The sequence below is a fragment of the Manis pentadactyla genome, chromosome 1 (genome assembly GCF_030020395.1).
Source record: "Manis pentadactyla isolate mManPen7 chromosome 1, mManPen7.hap1, whole genome shotgun sequence".
Classification (NCBI taxonomy): domain Eukaryota; kingdom Metazoa; phylum Chordata; class Mammalia; order Pholidota; family Manidae; genus Manis; species Manis pentadactyla.
The window spans coordinates 97171290-97195207 of record NC_080019.1 but is presented as its reverse complement, the minus strand read 5'-3'; the positions used below and the strand labels follow the sequence as shown (position 1 = coordinate 97195207).

The window sequence follows — 23918 nt, the reverse complement described above, 5'->3', positions numbered from 1 at the left end:
GAAGCCTCAACTTCCCTAGTAACCAGAGAAATACAAGTAAAAATTTTGGTGAGATACATTTCATATATAGGTGGTAAAAATGAAAAGTCTGAAAATGTCAGGAATTGTTAAAAAGGTGGAGCAATGAGAATTTTCCTGTTTTGTCACTATGCTTACAAATGGGTACAACCAATTTTGATCAGTGTAAGCTTCCAATAAACCTAAAAAATAATCAGTTGATACATAATACAATTTCAAAAAATAAAGAAGTGCTTAAAAACAGTTAAAAAAACAGTAGTTTTTTACTGGAGGGTCCTCAAAGGAAGAGGAATGCAATTTGATATGGGTATTTACAAGGCAATGTTTTTTACTATTTTATTCCTACAGTAATATATTATAAATGGGAAAAATTAAATCCTAGAACATGAGTTTCATATTCAGAAGCAACACATTTTAATACTATAATTTTACCTTTTACATTGAATCAAGAGTGATTAGATCAAAGGAGAAAATAAATACATAAGGCTAAGAAAATACATAGAGACAATGAAAGAGTGTAAAACAATACAAATAAAGGTAAGTTTGTAGCAAAAATGGAAAATAAACTTAAGAAAATTAAGAAAGATTATATATTAGGAAAAATTAAGAAAGAGTATATGAAGACAGTCAACACAAAGTTTGTATTGCAAATTAATCAGTAGAGCCATAAAATGTGGAAATTTGAGAATCTTTACCCTATAAACAATCGATGTATATTTTATTAGATTGGAGCAGATATCTGTGGATTTGTGGTTGAAACCACGGAAGAACTTTGCAGAAGATGGATGCAGCTTGGGGCATTTTATCCATTTTCCAGAAACCATAATGCAGAAGGATATCAGGTACTTGCCACTTGTTCTCTGTGTTTCAAAATAAAACTTTATCCTATTTTTAGTGATGTACTTAATTTTATATCTAATGAATATATGGCCTTGAAGTTCATAGCATAATTCATAAAGAAAAGAAGTCCTCTATTCAAGGCCTAAATATTTTATCTATAAGAAAGGGTCAAATAGAAAATCAGAAAACAGTATAGTCATAAATTCTTTATTTCAGCCTAAAACATATGCAAGTGTGTTAAATCACAATCTTTTACATTAAAACCAAAACTTTATAAATCTGGATTTATTGCATTCTAACAGTGTAAGTTCAAGAATTTGTAGTTTTTGTTTCATTAAAGAAACAAGAAATTAAAAACACTTGTGAAACATGTTGAAGTCAGAGTCTTTTTTCTATAAGTAAAACTGCAATGACAGGCTGGTAAACAATAGAACTAATACTTTTTAAACATGCATCTGAACTTTTTAAACATGATGGGAGCAGAAGTACATAGACATACTGAGCTTTTTTACCAGCCCTGAGAATTCAATATGCTGTGTGCTCTCATAGACATATTTTTCATAGGGAATGAGGAGATTAGGTGAAACTATTAAACCAGTTAAGTAATTATTGATTAAGAAATTATTCACTGTTCATACATTGATACACATAGGGCATTAACTCTGTCTGAGGAGAGGGACCGCCTCTGAGAGCTCAGTTTGGGAAGAGACATGCTAGAGAAGTGTAAGGTATCAAATGGAGATTAGTCACTTCCTAATCTACCTAAATGGTGCTTTCAAGAAATTTGAGTTCATGGGAGATTCTGATATGAATTACATTACACTCTGTTCATTTCTGTCCTCTAAAAAGCAGATGTCAAGACAGAATTAGACATTTTAGAGATTTATTGTGAGAGATAAAAATGAAGGAGCAGAAGAAAGTGGAGAGAGCCTTTGGATCACAATTCAGGTCTGATTCTAGTGAAGATGAAGACAAGAAAGGAGGCCAAAATAGTATTTCCCTCTATGCTCGTTGGTTAGCTGGGAACAACCCCAGTGAAACATGGCTTCAGGGTAAACATGTTGGTGAACCCAGGGAAGCAGTAGCTGGTACCCTCACTTTTGTTACCCATAGCAGGTCATCTAAGCAGCTTTGCTCATACCAGTGCACTTTGGCTGAGAGGGTCAGCTGATCTCTCTTGGGCTCAGCAGGGAGGGGGTCCTTCAAGTTATAAGCCTGCAAGCTGGCCAGGCAGCTGTATACCCTGTATCCTGGGCCAGAAGAAAACCTGGCCTCATTTTTTCTGATGGCAATGGCAAGGCACAGGCAGAAAGTCCTGAGGCAAGCACACTTCAAGCCCTTCCTTGAATGTGTCACATGTACCAAGACTCCATTGGCCAGAGTATGTCACATAGATAAGCACCAAGTCAAGTGATGAGTAAGTCCCTGTAGTGGTAGGGAGTGCAAAGTTATGGCCAAAGGTTGTAGGCACAAGGGAACATGAAAATTGAAGCCAATAATTCAATCTACTACAAATAGCATAGGTGAAAAATTCTGTTAAAATATTTTCTTAATTTCTCTTAATGTTTGTATGTAAATGGGAAATGTGTGCTTCAAAATAAAGTTTAATTAAAACAAGAGTTCATGAGGATGTGGAAAAAAAGGGAAACATCCTATACTGTTGGAGGGAATGTAAATTGGTTCAGCCACTGTGGAAAGTAGTATGGAGGTTCATCAAAAAACTAAAAATAGAAATACCATACTACCTAGTAATTGTACTTCTAGGAATTTACCCAAAGAAAATAAAACCCCAATTTGAAAAGATATAAGCACTCCTATGGTTACTGACACATTATTTATAATAGCCAAGATATGGGAGCAACCAAAGTGTCCATCAGTAGATGAATGTATAAAGATATGGTACATATACACAATGGAATATTATTCATCCATAAAAAGAAGGAAATTATTCCATATGTGATAACATGGATGGACCAAAACGGTATTATGCTAAGTGAAATAAGCCAAGCAGAGAAAGACAAATGCCATAAGATTTCACTTATTTACTGGATCTAAAAACAAAAGTGAATAAAACAGCACTTGACTCAGAGATACTGAGAAGTGACTGGTGGATACCATGGGGGAGGGAGATGGGCTGGCTGGGTGAGAAACATAAAGGGGATGAAGGTGCACAAAAGTCTCAATCATATCGTAAATTGGTCATGTGGACAAAAGTGCAGCATGAAGAACATAGCCAATGGTTCTGCAACATTTTTCTGTGTTGACATATAATAACAGAAATAGTTGGAATGAGGATTTAATAATGTAACTGTTGAACCACTGTGTTGTATGAAAACAATATAATACTGTGTATCAATTATACCTCCATTAAAAAAATCCAAAAAGAAACATAAAAACTAGAAATATTCATGTACTTTGATGATGAAATAGGAGTAATTTCAACTTTTTATAAACAAGCTGAAATATATACAATTTGCTTTTCAAAAATAGATTAAATGCTTATGTTTTAATTTATACTTGGATTTCAATGTATTTCAATTTCTCTTTTTATCACAAGCATCAGGATCCAGCATTTTTTGGACAGAATTCTCTTTTAGTTAATTCATCAAGGAACTATTTGAATATTCGCTATACCTTATTACCTCACCTTTACACTCTGTTTTATAAAGCCCATAAGTTTGGAGAAACAGTAGTCAGGCCATTTCTTCATGAGTGAGTACTACATTCAATCATTTTAATATCTTTTGAATTATATTCAGATAAATATTGAAAAATTAATGACAATAAATCTGGATATCATGTTGATTTCTGCTGCTTGTTTTTATCTTTGTGTAAATTATTTGATGAACTGTAAAATGATGATAATAAATATAATTAATTCAGTGAATTGGACAAGATTAAGCTAGTATTGTGAGAATTGAATGAACAGAATAGAAAGAGATATGTAGAATATATTAAGGGAATTATATCAGTAAGATTAAATGCAGAAGTGTTGAAGGCACATCATGTATATATTACAAATATCATCTAAATATAGATCAAGAGTTAGTGTAGCATAGAATTTATTAAAAAGTCTCTGGATATCTTGACCAAAGCAAGACCCTTTCAAATCCACGTCAAAATGGGAATTTATAATGAAAACCTTTAAAAAGAAGAAAGAATATGAAAGGCTTCTGGTACTTTATAAACCTATGTTACAGAAGAAAATGAATTACACAGCCTAGTTGTTAATTACAGATAATAAGCAACCTCATCATACATGATAGATCTTTTTGAGTTTCAGATGAAATAATTTCTTCCCTTCCTCCTACGTTTCTTTTTTCTTCTCTTTCTTCTTTTGTTCCTTCTTTTCTTCTTCTTTGAGTGCAAATGAACCAAAAGGATGTAAGAACTATAGATTAAATGACACATCAAACAAACAAAATTAAAGCCAATATCATTCCCAGGGAAAAAATGAAAGAGCTAAACAAAACAGGGAATTTGGATAAACTTATTTATCTTTATATTGTAAACATTATCATTGTTCATAGGTTTTATGAGGATACAAATAGCTGGATTGAGGACACTCAGTTCTTATGGGGACCGTCATTACTTATTACCCCTGTCTTGAAACAGGTAAGTTTCACAATTTTAATAAATTTACTGCTTAAAGGGAACTTTGTATAGCCAAATCCACACTCAGTTACAAAACATCTACTCGGTAGACTGTTTTAACCTGATGTCTAATTCAATTCTAAAATGTACAAGAAACTTTTAAAATTATAAAACTAAAAATATAAATATATAATGTGTAACTGAGGAAAGGGAAATTGTACAAAATTAGTCTTCTTCTGAAAAAGAAAGCATTACTTATGTAGTCACAATCAAATCTTATAGTAATAACAATGAACCCTTATTTAAGTAAACAAAGATAGCCACTGAAATTTTACTAAATTGTAAATAAGGGAGAATTTGAAAACTGGCTGATCATATAATGAAGTTGAAAAAATAGTGGAAGTGAGATATTTGTTTTTTTTATCTTTTATATAAAAGTATCTTTCCCTGAAAATATACAGAAATGAATTTGTACAATTCACAATTACCATGTAGATTGTAACAATACAAATGCAAGCATGCATTTTTTACTTGTGTTTTTTCTTACACAGCAGTAATATAACTCCTTTTGGTCCCTGGTCTTAATTCCAGTGTGTGTGTTGCTTTTGGATATTTTTACCTAATGATATTGTCTAAAACTAATAAAATATGCTTAATTATTTTTAGGAAATATTGGAGTATAATACTAAGAAGAAAGTTTTTTTCCCTTGACTATGAAAACTGAATATTTGATATGATACTCTTCTCTGAAGTATTGTAGTAAAAAAAAGTATATGTGTGTGTGTGTGTGTGTATATATATATATATATATATATATATATATAAATTATCTTGCTTTATTTTAGGGAGCAAATACAGTGAGTGCATACATACCTAATGCTACTTGGTATGATTATGAAACTGTAAGTAACCTTAATATAATAATAGACTGATAAGTATTAATATTGTCAAGTATCTATACATAGAAACTTAACTCCAAACACACAGCATATCTGTTTTCAGTATTTCTGTTATTATTTATAAACAAATAATAATTCCAAATTGAATGATACATAAAATTTGTACAGGTTGTATATTTTATGCACATGAACAAGTATATGTTTTGTTGAACATAGTGTGAAATTATATCCTTTAAATATATATTACTCATACTTAAGTTGTGGAAATAAAAGTTTTTGTAATTTTACAAAGAGGTAATTATTTAATGCTTTTCTTACTTTACATATTGATCTTATTGCCAGAAGAATCAAATATTGACCTAATTTTAAATGTTTTTTTATGCAGTATATTTGGGAAAGATTTTCATTTCAACCTTGAAAAGACAATATACCAAAATTCATAAACACAACCTGTTTTTAACTGACCCAGACCTTTTGAGAAGTATTATTTTGAAAGGAATTATTTTATATATCTCTTGTATTTATTAAGCAGACCCTTTATTTTTATTTTTATAAGGATTTTATTAAAATCCTTAAAAGAATTTTATTATAGGATTTTATATCCTTTTAAATATTTTATTAAAACCCTTTCTAAAAACATGCTTAACATTCAACTAAAACAAAGAGTAAAACATAGAGCTAATTAAGAATATTATTAGTTATTGTAGCTGAAAATGGATTATTTATATTGATTTTTTAATTTTTTGAAAGTTAATTTATTGTTTTCCAACATTGTTCTGCAAACCAGAAAAAAGTTTTCTTTTAAAGTTAGAAAACAACATATTAGTATTAGATCGGTGACATGAATTGCTCATAATAAAAATTGTTTCTATGTGTAAATTTAAATTCTGTGAAATGACATTTAAAGTCTTTGCTAATAAACTTTTTTAACTTCCATATATTAGGGTGCAAAGAGGCCATGGAGAAAACAGCGTGTTAATATGTATCTTCCAGGAGACAAAATAGGATTACATCTTAGAGGAGGTTATATTTTTCCCATTCAACAACCTGCTGTAACTACAACTGCAAGGTAAAATGAACAATCATTAACAGAAATCTGAAATATAATTCAAGTTTTATTATATCATATTTTTATAAGCATCAAAGATAAACATTCAGTTTTTTCACCAGAAGATATTGACATATGAGGGGAATTCTTAAATACAACCACCATGGTATAAAACGAAGAATCAAATTACACAATTATTAATTTTTTGATTAAAAAAGACATAATTAGATTAGAAATATATTTCCTGTGCCAAAAATGTATTGACATTCTCTATAGATAAGTATAATGTTAATTCTGATTCTTAATAAAAATATGAATTAAAGTAACATCCAATTGTTATTAAAGTAAGTTATACAATTGTTAAAAGTGTCAGTTATTACATATTTGGATTTTCATTACACAAATTTCACAATATTTTTCTTTCTCCTAAAATGTTTAATGTTTAAGTTGATAAATGAGACTGACATTTCTCTTTAGGTAAATAACAATTTTGAAACTAAGTTGTTCTGTAAGAATAAATTCCAGATATATTTAGGAAAAAAGAAGAAACTAAAAAATCCTGGTACTCCATCTTGCAACATTCTTTCTGGGTACAAGGCCACATAAAAATTTTATATTCAATCCACACTATTTCCCAATATTCTGCAACATCCTGACAGATAGTCACTATTTTTATCCTTCTGTATTTTCTTCATAATATTAAGAAGATCTGGAATTATATTACTTTTTCTTATATGTAGTGTATCTACTTCCCTAGACTATAGACTCCATGAAAGCAGGGACTTGACTTTTCACTGCTTTAATCCCAAAACCAATAATAGTGCCTGACCCATAATAGGCTCTGTATTTTCTTTAAATATTTGTTGAGGAACAAATTAATGAGTGAATTAACATGTGTTAGTAATTCTGTTACTCTGACATCTTAAAACTGATTGTTTTCATACTATAGCTATTTTCATGACTCTGATCTCAAAAAAAAAAGAAAATATACCCTAGAACTATACTGACCAAGAAAAGCATACACTTTGCTATATATTCTGTATAGAGCAGATGCATAGACTGTATAGCCTCAAGGGTGTTATTTAAAATTTAAAAACCTATAGTAATATATAACTAAGAACATTTTTTATCAATTATATCTCTAATTTTTCATGATAGAATTAGCTCCATTTGTAAGATGATTAGAAATTCCACTAAGCATTTAAAAAAAATTACATTGTACTTTTCATTATTTTAAATATAAAATGTAACCTTGGTACATTGCAATTTAAGGTTAATTGTTATGTGACAAATACATGCTGAATTGAGCATTAAAAGATATATTTAGTTTTTCTTCTTTGAATTGAAATATAAATATAGTTTCAATTTTGTTGATGTCTTAGCTTACAAGAAATTCTGTATTATATTTATTATGTTTATTCCTTTCATTTATTTTCTAAGTATATAAATTGTTTTTCTCACTGAAAGAAGTATTAAGTGTGGATGAATTTTATTTCTGTCAGTTCTCTCATGTGAACGGATAACTGCAAATCCATTGGTTGAAATGGACTTATTTATGGGATATTTCAATATTATAAATTTATTTTTAATTCTATGCACACCCAAACTTACTTAACAGCCGAAAGAACCCTTTGGGACTTATAGTAACATTAGATGAAGATAACACAGCAAAAGGAGACCTTTTCTGGGACGATGGAGAAACTAAAGGTAAGTGTCACAGTAATATGCTTTAAAATGCTCATTCTGATTATGGGAAATGTTGCCTTTATTGATAGAAAGCTGCATTCTTTTAAAAACTGTTGTTTTAATTTTTAATTCCTGTTTTTTATTTATATTAAGGTTTTAAGTTACTATATGAAATTTAACATTGTTATCTAAATTATATATATTTAAAATTCATAATATTTAGTTTTGTCTATTGGTTCATTGTAAGTTTTGAGAAGTGTAGATACCTTTGATGATTATTTTTAATTAAAATAACTAATAAATTCTCAGATATTTTCAACCATCTTAATGATTTTAGTGGTTAAAACTAAAATTTTATTACTATAAAAACCCCAACATTTAACGCTTTAGTTAATTAACATCAAATTATTAAGGTAAAAATCTTATCATAAAACTGGTTCAAAGTTTATTTCAGTTATTGTTTTTTATTTTATTTCATGAGCCTCAAACATAAACTGAGTCAATTTTTGCTAATATCTAATTATGCCATAGCAAATGTATTTTTTAGATTAATTTAGTAAATTACAACTGCTCTAATAAGTGTATGTTTTAATCCCATTTTTTTAATAGATGACTTTTAGGTATGTTTTTTATATATGTCTGTAGAAAAGGAATTATAGTTTAGCCTCTATCTTAGCTCATTACTTCTCAGTTGTATGAAAGAGTATCTACATACCTTTATATGCATATGAAACATCCAAATTTCTCTAACTTAACTCTAAGAAATAGTTGATGTATTGGTGTGCTCTCTTATAATTTGAAAATATGGAATCAATAAAAAAAAGTTCCTGTTCTTTTTTGTCTTATAGTGAAAATATAGAGAACCACAATATATCTACATAACCTACAGGGGTCACCTTGTCATTTGACACTAATTTCATCTCTACAAAATATCAAAAACCTGAGCTGACTCTTCTTTCTCACAACCTAGGCATTTCTCTTGGTTCTACCTTGATCTGGGTTCTCATCAGTCCCACCTCTATCATCACTGTTTTTCAGTTTAATTACTGCAATAGGTCCCCAACTGGTCTATAGGTCTATAGCTCTTGTCAGTCCCCTTTTACATTCTATGTACAATCCACAGGCAGAGTAATGCTTTTAAAAGATAATTCAAATCATCACAGCTCAAAACCCTCTAATGATTCTACATTTTTTGCAGTTAAGTGCCACAGTCTTATACCAATACCTAGCGCACTTAAAGTGATCTGTACTTTTGTACACACACACACACACACACACACACACACACACACACACACACACAGTCTTCTATTGCTCTGTTTCTCATTGTACTCCAGAACACCAGCATTCTTGCTCTTTCTCAAATACTTTAGAGTATAAGCACGATAAAGTGAGCTCTCCCATAAAAATAGGTTCCAAGCATTTATTACATAGAAGTTCTGTAAGTGGATTCAAGCATAACTAAATTATTTGTAATAATCAATTCAACAATGTTGTTGAGGTAATACTACTGTTGATAACATGTGGGATTTGATATTGTGATTCCTGTTTTTCAACTTTTATAAATATTCCAAAATGCATTCATTTCTATTTGTAAAAATTTATATTGATAATTTATTTTCATTTAAGAAGATGGTTGAGTATGGAAATATGATTTAATCTGTCATCAAATATGGTATCTATATAGTTATGTGCTTTGAAAAGATAGTCAGAATTTTCTAAATAATCAGTATGTAATTAAACTTGGAAACAATAAAATGACCTTCAGTTCAGGTTTGATTCTAAATTTATTTCCTAGGATTAAAACTTTAAGTAAATTAATGTTATTGAAAGAATTATATATAAATCTTAAGATTCTTTTTCTTTTTTTATGTCTTCCACATTAGTCATAATCTTCAGTTTCTCTATTAAAGAAACTGGCTGATGAATTTATTATATGTATAGTATAGAAAACAGGTTTTTTTTAAGTGCTTTCTTCCATTTTCTTCATTAAAGTTTATTTCAGTCTTAAATGCCTCCAGATTCACTTTCTTCAAATAATGAATAAAAATTAAAAGATGCAAAATAAAATGGTGTACCATGTTTTCTCAAGATAAATTGAATATGAATGGCTTACTAGAAAGGCAAAATATCATTCAAAATAAAAATTCACAATTATGTAAATTTTACTATAAGTTTCGCTTTCTCTGAATTTTCAGAAATCCTTTGACAGTCTTTGAAAAATCAAAGTAAATATGCATTCATTACCTTTACTTACTGTGAAAATAAACTACTTTTGTTTAAATGCAATTAAGTCTTAATTTACAAGAATGATTTGTTTTATTTCCTTCATTAATAAACAATATCTAATTTTATCAAGTATCTTTAAGTATTGTTTGGTTGTAAAAAATAGAACAGGGAATTTAACGTTACATTTTGATCTTATAACTTTTTTTCATTTCAGATACCATAGAAAAAGGCATCTACATTTTTTATGACTTTTCAGTTTCTAATGTAAGCAATCTCCTGGAATGCACAGTTAAATATATACCATATTATTGTCTGAGTTATGCCTTTATTATAGATTTTTTTAAAAATGTTTACATTTACTTCCAGATTTCAATGGAATAAATTGATAAATACGTTGTTAAATTTAAATTGTTAAGTTATAAATACATCATTATCTGAAATTATTATATTTAAATGTAATAGGCATATTTGTGATGAAATTGAAGCACTGAAATCTTCACACTTCTTAAAGTATTACATTTGGTTTAAGCAATTTGGATAAAAAAATAATCTCAACAAATTGAAAATGTTTTAATATATCAGTCACAGAAATAAGTGTCATGGATTTTGAGTGAAGGTGAAAAATCTAAGCAGAAGGTTAGACTTTGAATAAGAGCAATGCTTTTTGTAGAAGCTGGATTTCTTAATATTTTCTTTTTTGCCAAAGCTAAATTATTCTTCATCAGTGTTAGAGCTAAAATACATGAATTGCATCATCAGTAGTTTAGGTTATCTCTGGAAATCAATTTTATGGCATGTATAAAAAAAATTGAAAAGACATGTTTAGATACATATACATATAATTTTTTTAAATATTTTATTTATTTTTAATTTATGTATAAAATGAGTATATTTATATATGCTATTTGGATGTGGAGAGCTGGTGGGAATGGAGGAATAGCTGTTGGTTCTTTTCCTATTTCACATCTTTATTATTATTTCAGGTTTGTTCCAATGACCTTCTTAATATATAGTATTATAATCTTCTTTTCAGAACAAATTAAATATTATATGCACACATTCATTATACCAAGAGGGAACCACCTTAGCATTTGAGACTATTAAAATCCTTGGGTTGACAGACACTGTTACAGAAGTTAAAGTGATGGAAGCTAATCAGCCAATGAATGCTCACTATAATTTTACTTATAGTGCTTCTGACCAGGTGAATACAACTCTTAAAATTTTTAGCTGTTATATACTCTCACTTTTAACATATATAACTTTCCATGCTCTTGGTTTTGTGATTTGTTTTCTTCATGACATAGCTTTCTTTCCTTTTTTTTTTTCTGACAATATCCTATCTTAGGTCATTCCAATTTATATTTAGGTAACAACATTGGGAGCTCCTTGCTCCTTCTCCCTCTCTGTTTCATTTTACCTTGGATATCTCTTATTTATGTCTTCTTATTATTTTTTCATACCATTTTCCTACCCTGAGCTCTAACTGACTCACCTGTTGCATTCAATAAACATTCTAAGTGTGTTAGCTTCTCATTTAGACTCTTTAAGATATTGACTTAATCAATTTCATTTTCCCTGCTTATTCTTTCATGCCCTCTCATTGTCCTCAATATATCATGTATTGTTTTCTCCAAATTTTTGTTTACCCTCTTTTCTTCTAATATGAGCACTTTCTTATCCTGTAATTTTGTCTCTTTTAAAAGGTATACTAGAGAGTGAAAAGAAGTAACAAAATTGGGCTTGAATTCCAGCCCTGCAGTCTGTACATTTCAATAGACAAATTAATCTCTTAGCTTCCTCATTTGTAAAATATATTTAAATCATTATGTTGCTTTGGGTAATAAAGTATTTAAAAATGTTAGACAATAATTTAAAACTTGAAAGTGGTTTTTATTGGCATTTACTTTTCAACCACTCATATAATACTAAATTATTGGTAATATCAACATAAATACATTCTAAGTTATTTGAGACATAGAACATTTTCTTAGAGTATTTTTGTCTAACTCCTGAGCCTCTGACCCAGAGTTTTTTACTGAGCAATTTTCATAAAAATGTATATCAGTTAACTTTTTTTTAGTAAATATAATTTATATATTCCTGGAAATTAATCAATATAAACAATTATCAATATGATTAATAAATATAAGAATTAGTATAAATTAATGAGTTATTGAGACCTTTATGATTCCAACAAAGATTACCAAGAGGGCATAATACAAAAATAATTTTATTTGGCTTATGCAATCTCAATTTATATCTGTGTCTATATTTATGCTTATGTAAAGATTTACACAGACACTAAAAGATACACCTTCCTAATTTTTCTGTGCTTTGACAGAGCGTTAATGAGTTTTCATTCCTGAATGTTGAAATGTAGAGTGATGAAAGGAAGTTAGTGTCAAAAGAAAGTCAGCTATGTAGATGAAAATCTGGAATAAATTTTGCCCATGTTATTCCCTACATATATAAACAATAACCAAACCAAGCATATCTTAGCAATATCTCAATAATAGAAATAATTGTGTATTAGAATATATATGCAGGTATGTGTGTTCTGTGGACATACAAACACACATATGCATATATATGTGTGTAAATATAAAAAATATTTTTCTTTTTTGCATAATGGCATATTATTTCCCCTCTAACTTATTCCTCAAAAATGTAAGCAATGGATAAAATCAGGGACAAACTTAAGATAATCCATACCTCTTCACTGACTTTGCGGCCTCCATATCAGCCAAGGTGGTCAACATTTTCTTCCTTGAGGGAACTAACACTTATTTCATATCTGGTATGCCCTAGGCATTGTTTTAAATTTCAATATCATTTATCTTGTAAAGCAACCCCTTTAAGAGTAGGGGTCATTACCCCCATTTTGCAAGAGGAGAAAATTGAGGACAATACGGGATACACAATTTTTCCCAAAGACTCATGAGCATTAAATGGGAGAACAGAGAACTGGACTCATGTCTGTATTTAAAGATGTCTTCATCAGTATTCTACAATTGTTTTCCTGTCTTGAGGTTCTAGCTATTTCAGTGACATGATATGTTTTCTCCTTTCTGTTTTGTCCTTTAGGTATTATATTAAAACTATTAATGATTTGATTTTAATAATTTATATGGTTGCTGCATTTTATAAATGCTAACTATTTTTAAATTGTGCAATGGTCAGAGATATTCTTTAATGTTTTCTTTGTTTCAAAGATTCTCCTAATTTACAATCTCAAGTTTAACCTTGGAAGAAACTTTACAGTTCAATGGAATCAAAATTTCTCAGAAAATGAAAGGTTTTCTTGTCATCTAGATGCAGACACTCCAAATAAAGACATGTGTGAACAACGTGGCTGTTTATGGCAAACGGTAATAAGGATTTTAATTATGGTTCATGATATGGCTTTCACTTGAGCATTTCAAAGTAAGCTTTACATATAATTTTATACAGCATATGAACTACATTCATCTAGGGAAACATTTGGAGTTTGAAGTTAGTACCTCCAGTAGAGAATTTTATCTTTATCTTGATAATTAGCCAGAGACATAGCTTCATAAATGCTAGACTAAATGGATGTGTGATTTGCTTTCCAGCCACTTTGGGTAGTATGATAGTATAACTTTTATTTAATAAAATAGTGCTCTATTTGTTGAACTCTATTAGGTGTTGGCTATGGATGAATAGCTTAATTGAACAAGAAATTATGCCTGTAGGGGACAGTCTTTCAAAAGCACTGTCTCAAGTTATTAAAACTTGTGAAATTGGTGGGCTGTCTGTCCCACTGAGAGGTGAGAATTTCCAGCCAGTCATTTTAGGCATCCTTTTAACAGAATGATGGTGGCTATTAATGGCAGACATTTTTACAGGAAGGGATATGGTAAGGATTCCCTCCTACCATGTTTATTTTTAAAATTCTTAGTTTTTGGTTACATCATTGCATTTTGTCAGAAAAAAAGTATTCATTTCATATAAGCAGAAAATTAAATGCATGTGTTATACCACTGAAGATAGTCAAGACACATCTGCCAGCAACTTCCAAGATGACTGTGTTTTTGTGAGGAAATACAGAGAACCTCTGCTACCAAAGAAAATGCTTCCACATTCCCCAATTTTGCTTGATAAAGCAACACAATCTTTACCCTTAAGAATATAGAGAAATTAAAAGAAGTGAGGAAAAGAAAAGATTCTGAAATCAAAGTCTAATAACAAAATATTTTCCCATGTCCCCGGTACCTTCTCTTTAAATTGCAGCTCGTCTTCAACCCATACCCATTTCCCATTGCACCTATTGAATACTCACTTATTTTCATTATAAAAATGAATGTGAAGAATGAGTACTAAGGCACAAATAACTTCTAATAGAAATATGTGAACATTTTACTTTTCCTAGGATTATTAGTATTTTAACACCTTACAGATTTTTATGTTGAATAAGTGAAGCTTTAACATTAGAATGTCAGGCATAAGAAGACCATTAAATATGATAATTTAGGATACAGATAACTTCCATACTATTTATTCACTGACTTATTTAATAAAGACTTACTGAAATCTATTATGTTCTAGGCACTGTTCTTGGTGAACAAAATAAAGAAAACCCTCTTCCCTGACAGAACTTATAGTCTAGTGTGGGGAAATAAACAAATAACTAAAAAATTTTCTATTGTGTTAGGTAAGTACTGTGGATAAAAATAAAGTAGGAAAGGAGAAGGGGGTGAAGAATGATGATGTTATAATTTTAATGATTGGACACAGAAAGTTTCCTTGAGAAGGTGACATTTCTCAACAGAGATGAAAGAAAGAAAGAAAGGAAGGGAATAATATTTCAGAAAGAAGCCTCAACCTAAAGTGCATCTGAAGCAAGAATGTACCTGGTATGTCCACAGACAGCCAGGAGACCATTGTTTCTGAAACAGAATGAGTGAGGGAAAGAGCAGCAGGATCTGATACAGACATGTGGAAGCAGATACTGTGGACCGATCACTTAGTCTACTTTTAGGATTGTAATTTTTACTCTGAGATATCTAGCTACTGGATAGTCTTGAATGGACAAAGAAGAGATTCAACTTTCATCTCAATGAACTTCCACCTTATTAGTTTCTGTGTTGAGAATAGACCATTAGAGGACCAAGACACCCAGACCAGGAGAAAAACTGTTTCAGTAATAGAGGTAAAATATCACTGGTGTTTTGAGCCAGAGTGGTCATTGTAGAATTAATAACAAGTGATTGATATTTGTGCATATATTTAAGGTTTGATAAATTGAGTTAATTGACACAAAACAATATATTGGTTTCAGTTGTGCAACCAAAATAATTCAATATTTGTGTACACTGTGGAATGATCATCTGATGTGTATACACACACACAAGTATACATATGAACACTATATATATATATATATTAAGATATAAAATTTAGAGTCAGCATATATACGGTATATAAAGACAGGTGATGGGATGACATCATCAAGAGACAGACCTTGAATAGAAAATTAAGAGTTCTAAATCTAAATCCTGAGTCATTCCAAACTTTAGAGTCAGGGAAAAGATGAGGAAACAGAAAACAGACTGAGAAAGAATGCAAAGAATTAGATTAAAAACAAAGAAAATGTTGGTTCTTTGAGGCCGAGAGAATAAAGCATCTTAAGCTGGAGAAAATAATCAACTGTGCAAATTAGGCTTATAAATCAGCAAGGTAAGAATTGGAAACTGATGTTTGGGTTTGGTAGCAATGAAGTCTTTAGTAACTTTTATAAAAGAAGTTTTGATGGAGTTCTGGGAGAAAAACCTGTTTAGAGTGAGAATGAAAATTCATGTGAGAATAAACGGATAAATTTGGGATAGTTTTCTGAACTCTTTATGTTTTGCTCTAGAAAAAGTATAAAAAAACGGGGCAGTAATCAGAGAAATTAGTGATGAGGAAGTTTCTTTTTAAAAAAGAATAAATAAAATTGAGAATAATCTATAAGAAGTGCAATGTTATGATGCAGGAGAAAGTTGAGAAATGCAAGAGAAATGTCTTTGTAGACAAGGAGGCATGGAATTGGGTGCCCAAATGAAATTGTTCACCTTAGAAATAGAAGCACAAGCAGTATAAATCTTATAATAAGAGGTTAAGAGGTGATGGGTAGATGTGGTGTTTCTGTCTGATGTTTGTTGTGATTGACTTTCTTCTTATATTTAAACATCAAGGAAAACCATTAGGTGATGACAAGAATTGGGAAGGATTTGTTGGTGATCAGAGAAGGAAGGAAAATATCAGCCAGAGCAGTGTGATAGTGAGTGAACTAGGGAAATATAGTATGATTGTATCATTAGGACCCCCTCAACTTTTATGATTATATAAAGGGAGAGCAGTCTGCATGATTATGTATATTTCTCAAACCACATTCAACCACACAGCTCCAGGCACTGAGAATATAGAGTTGTTTTTTTTTTTCTTAGAATTGTTGTTTTGCAACTAAGTTCAAGAATGCAAGTAAGGAGGCACCAGGATTGAAATTATATGAACAGGAATGACTTAGTAAAGAAATATGCTTTTTGAGGAAGGAAGTGAAGACTTCAAGTAGTGAGGGACAAATAATGGTAGGATTGTATGCTCAATCTGGTTGTGTCACTCTGCATGAACTCTTAATTTGCTTAACTTAATAGGAAATTAAACATTAAAGGAAAAAAGTTACCCTTTCTTAAGACTTAATATAAAAAAGAATTCTTGATACATCCTAAATCACTAATGATTTAAGAAAAAAAAATTATCTAGAACTTCTAAGTACCTCTCTGATTCTACAAAATCACCCGTTTTCATCTTATTTTACATTTGTACGAAGCTGATGTTAGATCATATTAACCCTGAGAGTCATGTCATCTGAAAACCTCAGATTTAAAAATCTCAGAAGTAATGTTCCAAGTAACTTCCTTACTTCTAAAACATAGATGTGTGGAAAAGGGCAGGTTTTAATATTTAAAAAAACCCATCCAAACAAACAATTTACAAAAAAACTACAAGAGGATACATTTTACACATAATCTATTAAATATTACTTGGGTAAACCAACATTTTAAAAAATCTGTTGAATCCTTAGCCTAGGTCCTTCTTAGAGTTTGTGTAAATTGAGTAGTAAGATTATATCCATTTTACCTACAAAAATAGCAATGCTGATGAACCTTTAATAAAAAAGATAAACAAGAACACTTACAGAAAGATAAAGGGGAAGTGATACTGGGCAGAAAGTTAGCTACGAGGGAGATGTATACAGACTTCAGTTTTCTAAAGTCAAGCATAAACCCGATTCTGTTGGGACTCAATTTCATGCATTTGGAATGAGTACTGTAGTAATCCTATCAGTTAAGGATTGCTTGAAGCTGAGAGTATCAGAGACCTAACAGTCTGATTTGGTTAAACAGGATTTACTTTTCTCTTACAAAAACCAAATAGGATTTTACTTTTCTCTAATATATTGACTCAATTTGCAAATGCAAACATACTCATGCTATTTTTCTGAGTTGGAAAGTTATGACATTTTATCTTTCTGCTCTACTGGTATATTTTTTGAGTCAAAATAGAAATATTCTACATTAACATTTTAGTATATGGTGTCTCAGTTTGCATAATAGATATTTTGTGCCACGATTGCAATTTAATTAGTATTTAGCAATAAAATTTATAAATTGTGTGATGAAACATGTCTACCTCATTTTTTTTTAGTCAAATATTACAGTTCTTACAGTTTCTGACAATGAACCTGTATTGGTTTTTAGAAATCTTTTGGATCCCAAGCACCTGAGTGTTACTTTCCTAGACAACACAACTCTTACTCAGTTACATCAAGTCAGTATTCATCAGTGGGTATAACAGCTGACCTCCACCTGAGTACTGCAAATGCTCGAATAAAGCTACCTTCTGAACCCATCTCAACTCTTCGTGTGGAGGTGAAATATCACAAAAATGATATGCTTCAGTTTAAGGTATGTTAGTCATAAACTATCCCAATGGATAACTCATCTGTCAAGAGATGTTTAAAAGATTAGATTCTTGAATTTTTAATGTAATTTAACGATTAGTAATTGGATTGATGACATTTTGATTCTATAAAAATATTTTTCCCTACACAGTTCATAGGATAGGTGCACAATATTCTCATTTTTGCTGAAATTTTGAATAAAAATATAGTGGTGATTTTAAAAATATTTGAATTCTTGTTAAATAGGTAAGTTACTTAGATTTGGACAATACTGATAGTCCCATTAAAACAAACAAATGGAAAAAATAAAACAGAACTCTTACTATTTCTGTTATTTTTAAAAAGTGATCTTAATTTTCTGACTACTATAATAAGACATACAAAGTAGCAGTTTCTCTCAACAATTACATTTAGCAGTGTCTTTTTACTTGAGAGCTACAAGAGAATCCATTAAGCAAACTTCTAGAAATGATAAAAAAGATCAGCAAAATGACTGGATATAAAATATCTCAAAAAATGTTTACTGTATGCTGTCATTCACTATTTAGAAGCTGAAGTTGAGGCAAATCCTATTAGCAAAATCAAATGAGAAGTACAATCAAATAAGCAAAAGTATTAAAAATCATAGGGATAAGTTGACTATCTTTAAGAAAAATTGTTATAAGGTAACGATAGGCATTAAAAAGAACTAAAATATCTAAATAAAACTAAGTTTTTAAAAATATTAACACAGTTTAGATCAACTGATGGGTTTTATTTATTTATTTTACTTTTTAATTAAGGTATCATTGATATACAGTCTTATACTCAGGTTTGACGTGAGCAGCATTGTGGTTACTACATTCCCCCCTATTACCATGTCCCCACCACATACCCCATTACAGTCACTGTCCATTGGTGTAGTAAGATCCTTTACAGTCAATACTTGTCTTTGTGCTATACTCCTTCCCCATGCCGCCCTATATTATTTGCACTAATCATAATGCTCCATAATCCCCTTATCCCTCCCTTCTCATCCACTCTCCCCAACCCCTTTCCCTTTGGTAGCTGTTAATCCATTCTTGGGTTCTGTGAGTCTGCTGCTGTTTTGTTCCTTCAGTTTTTGCTTTGTTGTTATACTCCACAGATGACTGAAATCATTTGGTACTTGCATTTCTCCACCTGGCTTATTTCACTGAGCATAATACCCTCTAGCTCCATCCATGTTGTTGCAATTGGTAGGATTTGTTTTCTTCTTATGGCTGAATAATATTCCATTGTGTATATGTACCACTCTTCTTTATCATTCATCTACTGGTGGACACTTAGGTTGCTTCCATTTCTTGGCTATTGTAAATAGTGCTGTGATAAACATAGGGATACATATGTCTTTTTGAATCTGTTATCCTGTTTTCTAAAGGTAAATTCTCAGGAGTGGAATTCCTGGATCAAATGGTATTTCTATTTTTAATTTTTTGAGGAACCTCCATACAGCTTTCCACAATGGTTGAACTAATTTACATTTCCACCAGCAGTGTAAGAGGGTTCCCCTTCCTCCGTATCCTCGCCAGCATTTGTTGATGCTTGTTTTTTGGATGTTGGCCATCCTAACTGGTGTGACGTGATATCTCATTGTGGTTTCAATTTGCATTTCTCTGATGATTAGCGATGTGGAGCATCTTTTAATGTACCTGTTGGCTAACTGAAATTTCTTCTTTGAAGAAGTATCTGTTCAGTTCCTCTGCCCATTCTTTTATCAAGTTATTTGCTTTATGGTTGTTGAGGTATGTAAGTTCTTTATATATTTTTTGTGTCAACCCCTTATCAGATATGTCATTTGTGAATATATTCTCCCATACTGTAGGATGATTTTTTATTCTACTGATAGTGTCCTTTGCTGTACAGAAGAAGCTTTTTAATTTGATATAGTACCACTTGTTCATTTTTGCTGTTATTTCCCTTGCCTGAGGAGATATGTTCATGAAAAATTTGCTCATGTTTATATTTAAGAGAGTTTTGCCTACGTTTTCTTTTAAGAGTTTTATGCTTTCATGACTTACATTCAGGTCTTTGATCCATTTGGAGTTTACTTTTGTGTAAGGAGTTAGACAGTAATCCAATTTCATTCTCTTGCATGTAGCTGTCCAGTTTTGCCAACACCAGCTATTGAAGCAGCTGTCATTTCCCCATTGTATATCCATTGCTACTTTATCATATACTAATAGGCCGTATACATGTGGGTTTATATCTGGGCTCTCTAGTCTGTTCCATTGATCTATGGATCTGTTCTTGTGCCAGTACCAAATTGTGTTGATTACTGTGGCTTTGTAGTAGTGCTTGAAGTCGGGGAGTGGGATCCTCCCCACTTTATTCTTTCTTCTCAGGATTGCTTTGGCTACTCAGGGTCTTTGGTGGTTCCATATGAATTTTAGAACTATTTGTTCTATTTTATTGAAGAATGTTGTTGGTATTTTGATAGGGATTACATTTAATCTGTAGATTGCTTTAAGCAGGATGGCCATTTTGACAATATTAATTCTTCCTACCCAAGAGCATTGGATGAATTTCCATTTATTAGTGTCCTCTGTAATTTCTCTCAAGAATTTCTTTTAGTTTTCAAGGTATAGGTATTTCACTTCCTTCGTTAGGTTTATTCCTAGATTTTTATTCTTTTTGATGCAATTGTGAATGGAATTGTTTTCCTGATTTTTCTTTCTGTTGGTTCATCATTAGTGTCTAGGAATGCAACAGATTTCTGTGTATTAATTTTGTATCCTGCAACTTTGCTGAACTCAGATATTAGATCTAGGAGTTTTGGAGTGTATTCTTTAGGGTTTTTATGTACAATATCATGTCATCTGCAAACAGTGACTGTTTAACTTTTTCCTTACCAATCTGGATGCCTTTTATTTCTTTGTGTTTGATTGTCATGGCTAGGACCTCCTGTACTATGTTGAATAAAAGTGGGGAGAGTGGGCATCCTTGTCTTGTTCCTGATCTTAGAGGAAATGCTTTCAGCTTTTCACTGTTAAGTATGATGTTGGCTGTGGGTTTCACATGTTTGGCTTTTATTATGTTGAGGTACTTGCCCTCTATACCTTTTGCTGGTACAGAATGGGTGTTGAATTTTGTCAAATGCTTTTTTTAGCATCTATGGAGGTGATCATATGATTTTTGTCCTTTTTATTGATGTAGTGGGTGATGTTCATGGATTTTTGAATGTTGGTCAATAGATGTTTTTAAAGTATTTCCATGGAAATTTTAATAGAATAACTTTTGAGACTTTAAACTCATCTGGAAAAATAAACACATGACAATGGTAATTGTTAAAAATGTAAAAAAAATAAAAATTATAGAATTAAGTTTAAAATTTCATAAACATTTATAAAATTAAAACTGTGGAACTACAGGTAATATTACTTGACAGTTTACTGAATAGAGATGGCATAAATAAGTATATATAATTATATGTATATATGTCTTTCTATACAGATATGTGTCGAAAGATATATATGTGCATATGTTTGTGTGTGTATATATATATATATATATAAAGATATATGTATGAATCTTTATAAAAACAATAAACAAATATAAGCCCAGAAAATATATATAGCTCCATATTTATTTTGTACCTGGCTAGTAAAGGCCTTTCAAACCACAGACCCAAAGGCATAAATTCCTTAATAAAAATTTAACATGTTTCAACATCAGCAAACACTATAAACCATTAGCAAGCAAAAAATGGGTAAATGTCTAACACATACATGAGAAATGGAAGCAATTTCAACTCATAAAATCATGAAAAATTTTAAGGACTAATAAGCAAACATTTCACAGAATAAATAAAAATTGGAAATAAAAATATTAAAATACATACATTCATTAAAAAGCAAAGGATGAGAAGACAAATTCAAGAATGGGAAACCTAAATATTGAATAATCATGTAGGAAAAGACTAATCCTCACACCAAGGAAATAAATGACAATTTTAAAATAAATGCTTTTAGTTTAACTTGTTAGAATACACATTCTGTTGAGAATATTAATTAGTACACTAATTTGGAAGACAGTTTACAAATAGACATGAAGGACCCTACAAATGTTAGTGCACTCTGAACTAATACTACCACTTCTAGGAAATACTCTGAGGAAATAAAGACATGAAAAAACAAATTAGCATTAACATTCATTGTAAGATCATATATATGACATAAAATATCGAACAACTTCTTTATCTAACCATGAAGTGGTAAATAACTTTTTATATCCATATAAGAGAGTATTTAGACCTAAACGTTTTATTTTTAAAGTTTCTCATTGTATGGATGACTGAATTACAAAGCATTTAAAAAACATAAAACACAGAATTTCATCCCATTTGATAAAGTACCACCATATGTATGTATAAGGATTTTTCATGTAGATATATGAGCTAAGGGTACAGAATTCAGAATCACATAAGTAAGAATTTTAAATAATCTTGTTTGAACTATAAATTAGTTAATGATATTTATATATGTTAGAAATAAGAACAAAATATATCTATTTTCATTATTTCTCGGCAAAAGATTTATGATCCCCAAAATAAGAGATATGAAGTTCCAGTTCCATTAAACATTCCAACTATGCCAACAAGTACCTACGAAAATAGACTTTATGATGTTGAAATCAAGGAAAATCCTTTTGGCATCCAGATTCGAAGGAGAAGCACAGGAAGAGTTATGTAAGTGACTAATTTATTTGATATGAAGGATATTTTTATTTTAATTTAGGAGGGGTAAAGTAAGATGATTGTTTTCACAGCCTTCACTGTGCTAGAGTATCATTCATCACATAAGAATTGGTTAGTCTTATTAAATAACTTGGCCTGTTTTAACATTTTTAAACCAAACAATTAGCACAACCTTGGGACCATCATTAGCAATTAAGTCTAAAATTTCATTTACACTTTAGATGTGATTGGTTTCATTATTAAATGTCAGACTCATTCTTCTAATCAAGTTGAGAATAAGAATCAAGATTCCCCTTGAGAAACATAATAAGTGTTGGCAAAATAAGTAATCTGAACTGTTACATAAATATTTTATTAAAACTATTGAAATTGGAGATTATTGGTTCTGAAATATGATAAAGTTAATACTTTGCCTAGTTCTGATGAAAGGAAATTAAGATACATACATCTAAATATATTTTTGTTACAATGAATAAATTTCAAAAATTGTTAGCTTTATTTTAGTTAAAAGCTCTGCACACCTATCCCTATATATGATATATGAAAAGATAACATTTTGTGCAATTAAATTTGCCATAGTATCCTCTAGAAAACGTTAGGGCATTTTTAGGTTGGGTCATGATGGATACATATAATGAAGAAAAATATGTATTGTCTTTAAAATTTTGTTGTTATGGCAATACTTTTTTTCCCAAAGGATAAAAAACTAAGTCATTTTGTAAAGAAAACCTGCTGCAAAGGTATTTTTTTGTTTTTGTTACTTGGAAAGCATTATTCATTATGTTAATGTTACTTAATATGTTCCAAATTATTTGTAGTACTTATATTTCCTTTCTCCAACTTTAATTACTTTTCCTCCTATTTGTTCTTCTTGGAAATAACTAGAAAAACAGTACAATCTCTGTAACACACTTCTTCTGGATT

At 30.4% G+C, this 23918-nt stretch overlaps 1 protein-coding gene across 1 annotated transcript in view; it reads left to right on the top strand.

Moving 5' to 3' along the window:
• Positions 1 to 23918, top strand: part of SI (sucrase-isomaltase) — an 84972-nt gene that overhangs the window by 27827 nt on the left and 33227 nt on the right. The window contains exons 17-27 of the mRNA XM_036906253.2: positions 744 to 860; positions 3416 to 3570; positions 4389 to 4473; positions 5298 to 5354; positions 6296 to 6420; positions 8018 to 8106; positions 10529 to 10578; positions 11348 to 11518; positions 13530 to 13685; positions 18078 to 18284; positions 22831 to 22985. Of these exons, the coding sequence (XP_036762148.2) occupies positions 744 to 860; positions 3416 to 3570; positions 4389 to 4473; positions 5298 to 5354; positions 6296 to 6420; positions 8018 to 8106; positions 10529 to 10578; positions 11348 to 11518; positions 13530 to 13685; positions 18078 to 18284; positions 22831 to 22985 (1367 nt within the window). The remainder of the gene's footprint in view (positions 1 to 743; positions 861 to 3415; positions 3571 to 4388; positions 4474 to 5297; positions 5355 to 6295; positions 6421 to 8017; positions 8107 to 10528; positions 10579 to 11347; positions 11519 to 13529; positions 13686 to 18077; positions 18285 to 22830; positions 22986 to 23918) is intronic.